At 35.0% G+C, this 6,523-nt stretch overlaps 1 protein-coding gene across 1 annotated transcript; it reads right to left on the bottom strand.

Annotated features, from left to right (window-relative positions):
• LOC107922312 (uncharacterized mitochondrial protein AtMg00310-like) lies at positions 1 to 834 on the bottom strand. Its single transcript, XM_016852298.1, has one exon. The coding sequence runs from the start codon at positions 832 to 834 to the stop codon at positions 1 to 3; it is 834 nt and encodes a 277-aa protein (XP_016707787.1).
• Between the last annotated feature and the right edge of the window lie 5,689 nt (positions 835 to 6,523).

The following is a 6,523-nucleotide window of genomic DNA, read 5'->3' as shown; positions in this document are numbered from 1 at the left end:
CTAGATGAGGAAATCCTCGTGAGGCGTTCGTGCCAGAAGGATCTTAAGAATTCTTGCAGCGTCTTCTTCTGTGAAGGTATTATTTATCAACTCCCTCTTCCAAAGCCTGGTATTGCAATCAATTAACTCATTAACTTTGAGATTACGCATTGAATTATTCACTGTTGATAATCTGAAATTTACTGCCTCCGGAACCCAAGCATCCTCATTAATGAGTATATTAGAACTCGTACCAACTCTCCAGCATAACCCTTTTGCCAGTAAAGCCTTCGCTGCCCAAATACTTTTCCATACATAAGAGCCGGAATTTCCCAAACGAGCATTTAAAAAATGATCATTTGGAAAATATTTCGCTTTAAGAACTTGCATAACAAGAGCATCCTGATTATTGATAATTCTCCAACCTTGCTTAGCAAGTAAAGAAATATTAAACTGAGCCATATCTCTATATCCCATTTTGCCCTCCTCTTTAGAGCTGCGCATAGCTTTCCATTTACACCAATGAATCCCTTTCGATTTCTTACTTTTTTGCCACCAGTATCTAGCGAAAATATTTTCGAACTCCTCGCATAATGATTTTGGTAGAAGAAAGCATGCCATAGCATAAGTTGGTATAGCCTGAAGAACAGATTTTATAAAAACCTCTTTGCCCCCTTGTGATAGAAACCTTGTACTCCAATTCTCGATCTTCAATTTAATCCTATCCTTAAGGTTCTGAAAGGATTCCTTCTTTCTCCTTCCTACCATATTAGGCAGTCCTAAATATTTCTCCATATTTGTTGAACGCTTTAATCCCATTTCAGTTGAAATAGCTGTTTTGTCCCCTTCCACCATATTGGAACTGAAAAAAAACGTGGACTTGTTAAAATTCACACATTGGCTTGAACACCACTCGTATTCCTTCAAGATGTCTTTCAAAATCATTGTTTTATTTTTTGAAGCTTCACTGAACAAGATACAATCGTCCGTAAATAATAAATGTGAGATCGTCGGGCCCCTTCTACTAGCTTTAACTCCTTTTATCAAACCTTCTACTGTTGCTATCCTGAGTAAGGACGAAAGTCCCTAACTACAGATTAGAAAAAGAAAAGGACTAAGTGGGTCCCCTTGACGGAGTCCTCTAGTAGGTTTAAAAACAGTACTCCTCTTTCCATTGATGTTTATCACATAAGAGGCTGTAGAAATGCATCTCATAATTAGTGATATCCATTCCTCTGCAAAGCCCATACGACGCATTACTTCTTTCAGGAATGTCCACTCAACTCTGTCATATGCTTTGCTCATGTCGAGTTTCACTGCCATGAATCCTTTTTTCCCCTTTTTTTTTTGTCGAAGTGTATGCATAAGTTCATAGGCAACCAAGATATTGTCAGAAATTAACCTCCCAGGAATAAACGCACTTTGAGCATTGTCAATACATCCACCAATGAATTCCTGAAGACGATTAGCAATAACTTTGGCTATTATTTTATAAATAACTGTGCATAAGTTGATAGGCCTAAAGTTGACAAGATTTGTGGGGTTAGGAATCTTTGGGATAAGTACTATATCAGTAAGGTTGAAATCACCAAGGCTTTTTCCATCATTCAAAACTCCCAAGCAAAATTCTTCAATATTTTTACCCACAATATGCCAGTAATTCTGGAAGAAAAGTGCTGGAAAGCCATCATAACCTGGTGCTTTAGTGGGTCCCATGCCTTTTATTGCATTGAAGATCTCTTCAGCCGTATATCGTGCAAGTAGAATTGTGTTGATGTCTGGAGAGATGTTATTTTTAATACCTGATAAGAGGTGGGAAAAATTCCCCACCCCATTAGATAGAAAAAGATTCTGGACGTACTTTGCAGCAGTCTCAATTATTTCTGCTTCTTCAGCAATCTCCCTTCCATCATCTGTATTTAGCCTGTTAACCGAATTAATACGTTTTCGTATTGAAGCATATTTGTGGAAAAATGTCGTATTTTTGTCCCCTAGCTGAAGCCAGTTTGCTCTTGCTCGTTGTTCCCAGTACATCTCTTCTTTATCAACTTCCAAATTTAAATGGATTCTCGCATTTATTATCTGTGCCATTGTATCATCTCTGTCCTTTTCCAGCAGAATTTCAAGCTCCTTTGTGAATTTATTTGTCAACTCTTTTCGGGCCTTCCTTATTGATTGTGCCCATCTTGTCAGACTAATCTGTAAACTTTTGAATTTTTCAACTAGAGATCTATTTGATGACTCGCATGATTTCTTAATCTCCTCTTCAGTCGATTCCTCTGCAGTCCACCATGCCTCAAACTTAAATCTTGGAGTTCTTTTTAACCTACCCGCATTTGTTGTGCTAATCAAAAGAGGGCAATAATCAGAAAGTGAAGACGTTAAGTGATGAACATTGCCACTTAGGAAAGATTCCATCCATTTTCCATTTGCAACGCCACGATCCAATCTTTCTCTAATGTTTGTACTCGGTAGATTCCCTCTTTCCCACGTATACCATACTCCTGAATATCCTACATCAGTAAGTTGGCATTCTTCAAGTACATCACGAAATGCTTCCATCCTTTTTTCCTCCCTTGCCTGACCTCCCTTTTTTTCAAAAGAATACATTATTTCGTTAAAATCTCCACAAACTAGCCAAGGATAGTTATGTTCCTGCCCCAGAGTTCTTAATAAATTCCATGAACTAGTTTTATCATGTATATAAGGTGATCCATAAAACCCTGTGAATCTCCATTCTGTACCACCATCATCTTCTTTGATCAAAACATCAATATGATTATTTGAAAAGGTTTGAAGACTAACCTGGGTCTGCTCTTTCCATGCTAGACAGACTCCTCCTCGCGAACCTACTGCTCCTACATCAAAACCATTCAGAAAACCACACCTCCGTCTAATACTCTCCATTTGCCTTTCACTAATTTTAGTCTCCATGATGAAGACTATTTGGGGATTATTCTATTTCAGTAAAAACTGAAACCTTCTTATTGCCCGTGGGCTCCCCAATCCACGGACATTCCAATAAATGATTTTCATTGCGTCCGGTCGGCTTGCCTTTTGGCAGCCGCCGATCTATTCTGAGTAAGGTTGGCAACAGACATATTTGTTTCCACCTCATGTAATAACTCCTTTCCTTCACATCTCTTCCTCTTTGTTGCCTTATCCCGTGATTCTTCTGTGATGTAATCATCATAATCAACATCTGTCAATTTCCTCTTCTACAATTTACTCTCAACTCCATGACATTCCATCGGTTCTAACGGTTTAACTCTCCTCCAATTGGATTTCTTAATTGGCTGTAATAATTCTTCGTCGGTTTTGTCTTTTCCTGAAATATTCCTGTCTTGTTCTCCTTCCAGTTGCTTCCTTATCTCTGTTCCTGTTATTATCGCCCACACCTCTTTTTGCAGTACTGGAATCTGACCACTATTTTTGCCATCAAACAAGCACGTTTCCTGATTCGCTGTGACTCCTCCTGTGTACGAGCTCTGTGGTTGTAATTTTTTCCCTATAGCATTAATTTTCATACACTCCTTTCCAATTAAGTTTAATTCTGCTTTAAGTGCTAAAGAAAAAGGTGGGTCTTCTCTAATTCTGTCTTTTTCTACAGGTTCCACTATTGTGCATTCTTGAAGATCATGCCTCATTATGCTACAACCAAAGCAAAATTTTGGTAATCTCTCGTATTTGAAAGGGATCCAGTATCTACTTCCATTACTTCGTAAAACAAATATACCCCTACGCAAGGGTTTCTGTATTTGTAAATTAACTCTAAGGCGACAAAACTCACCATTAACTTCAGATCTGAGAACACCTCTGAAAGTAACCCCTATAGCATGCAAGAGATTTTTTTATCAAATTCTGGTAAACATGGCCCAATCTTGATCCAAAACGGGGATGAAACTAATCTGATCTGATTTCTTTCCATTGGTTTAGTCAGTCGGTCAAAGATAACTAAACTCTTCCTAAACAACCATGGCTGTCCTTCCATAATAGTTTCTAAATCTTCCTCGAAATTAAAGACAATCATAAACACGTTTTGCCCTACCGATTGAATTTCAAACTTGTTCTTTATTTTCCAAATATTTCTCATCTGCGCTTTGAAGCTATCTAGATTGTAAGATTTCTCTATCCAAATAGTACAGATTAGAGTTGGTTTCTCACTTGGTTCCACCATCGAAGTTTTAACCGATAATTGAATTAATTCCTCTGCCAGCAGGGAGATCTCATCGCCCCCAAACCCGTCGTTGCCACCACTTTCCGTCATCTCAAACCGCAACAGCCACTGTTCTTGCTAGGATACTAGGGATAGCACTCTTGGCTTCTAACATGTTTCAATAATTAAAAATGTATTTTTCTTCAATTTTTTCTTTTTTCACTTTGATTAAAAGAGAATCCCTATTTACTTATTGCTCCTCCTCAAATCCGATTTATTTATTTAATTAAAATAAACATTAAATTAATTTACTAGATAAATGCATTAATTTATCAGTAAAATAAGATATATAATATAGACTTCAACCTTTTTGTAGTAAACAATAAAAGATGCAAATTCTACCAGGATGATTTAGTAAAATATATTTTTAAGTAATCTTACATTCCGTCAACAAAACAACATAATCTTATATTCCAACCAAATAAACTAAATAGAGTAATGTTACATGTCTAGTAAAATGCTATGTGATCCATTAAGATAAAATGCACTTTACCCTAAAAAACACTATCGTATGATAAGGTAAAAAGTTTTAAGTGATGAAAAATTAAATATTATAAGTAATTAATTTATTTTTTGTATTTTTAGTAAAAACCATGTACATAATATAACTATGTTGATTGATAAATGTAAATCTTGATTCTTAAATTTTTTTTAATTTTAATCTTATAAAATATAATATTTTATATTATTTTGGATAATTAGTTAAGTATAATAATTTGAGTGTTTCATTTAAAAAAACAATTTATTTCAAGTATAATTTTTTAAACAATAAAAAAATTAATATTGTTTATCTATTTATTTATCTTATTTAACAATTCTTGTTAAAAGTTTTTTTATTAATTAAAAAAATTAATATCACTATTTAACAATATTAATTATCGCTTTTTTTTAAAAAAATAATGATAAAAGAAATTGATTAAAAAATAGAAGCTATTTTTTGGACATTGTAAATGTCATCACATGGAATAAAAGTTTTCTAGACAAAATAATAGGCACACAGTTATAAGTAATATATAGGCTTAATTAATTTAATGTACAAATAAAATTATAATTTTAATTAATATATTAGTATAATTATGAATAAAATTAAATTATTTTTAATATATCTGAAAGTAAGAATTAAACCATTAAATGCACAAACAAATGGATTAATGATAATCGAAATATATCTGGCCTAAATTAAAATAAATTTGGACAGGCTCCGCCCTTGATGGAACTTAAAATTGAATAAAAATTTAGACTAAAAATCACACGTAATAAATGTGCATGATAAAACTTAAACTTGAAAGATCCTTAGTTAAAATTGAGTAGGTTTTTTTTTTTGTATTATTATTTTAGATTTTAAATTAGTATAATAATATTTTCATTAAATAAGATAATTTATAATTAATATGTTAATTATATAGTTTTTTTTTAAAATTAAATACTCTTTTAAGACGATTGTGAATAGAACCCTATTATTTTAGTGGTTACCGTTTGTAGAAGCCCAAATTTGCCTGGGGCCCAAGAACCCAACTACCCAAACCTTAAACCAAACAAATACCCAATAGCCCAAGGCCCAAAATCTAAAACGGCCCATTGGGGCCCAAAAAACTAAACAGCACAGGGAACCCTAGGGTTCCCTACCCTTGCCTCGCGCCGCTGCTGCCCATGTGCGTCTTCGGCGCGCACCACGCCCGAGGTCTGCCACCGCCAGCTGCGCCTTGCACCAAAATGGAAGCTTTTCGTCTCCGTTGACTTCATCAGGTCCTGCAAACAACAACAAAAGCAAAAGAAACAGCAACAGAGAACAGAAAATAGTAGTGTAAACAGCAACACGTCGTTTAAAGAAGAAGAAAGGACCAAGGTGAAAACCCACAAAGGGCACTCTGAGTCAAAAAAAAATGAAAAATGAAAAATGAAAATGAAAAATAGAGAGGCTAAGGGGAAAACCCGGAAAGGGCGCCTTATGCCAAAGGGGATTTGAGTTGAAAACCCGAAAAGGGCGGCTCAAATACTTGTTCAGAATGGGGCATGAGGCGATCAGAGCGATTCAAATTTTGATCATATTGGGGCATGTGGTGATGCCTGAATTAACAGGAAAGGATAAGCGACATCTTGGGGCATCAACAAAGCACTGTAGATCTCCTAAACACATGCCAAACTCAAAATAGTCTTCAAAAAGTTTGTACAGAGAAGTCAAGCTGCGATATCTGAGGCACCCAATTCTCATATTATTTGTTGTTCTTGGAATACTTTTTTCCTTTCCAAGATATACATTCCCAATTAATTTCTTTGTCATCCTTCTTTACTATTTTCGATATTTTATTCTTTCGAGCTATGCTCAGA

Source organism: Gossypium hirsutum, chromosome D13 (genome assembly GCF_007990345.1).
Source record: "Gossypium hirsutum isolate 1008001.06 chromosome D13, Gossypium_hirsutum_v2.1, whole genome shotgun sequence".
NCBI classification, from domain to species: domain Eukaryota; kingdom Viridiplantae; phylum Streptophyta; class Magnoliopsida; order Malvales; family Malvaceae; genus Gossypium; species Gossypium hirsutum.
Note: the sequence above shows the minus strand (reverse complement) of the source record. Positions and strands in the feature narration are given on the sequence as shown.

Excerpts from the sequence above, each read along its gene's own strand:
- LOC107922312 (XM_016852298.1), bottom strand. The coding sequence starts at position 834 with ATGGTGGAAGGGGACAAAACAGCTATTTCAACTGAAATGGGATTAAAG.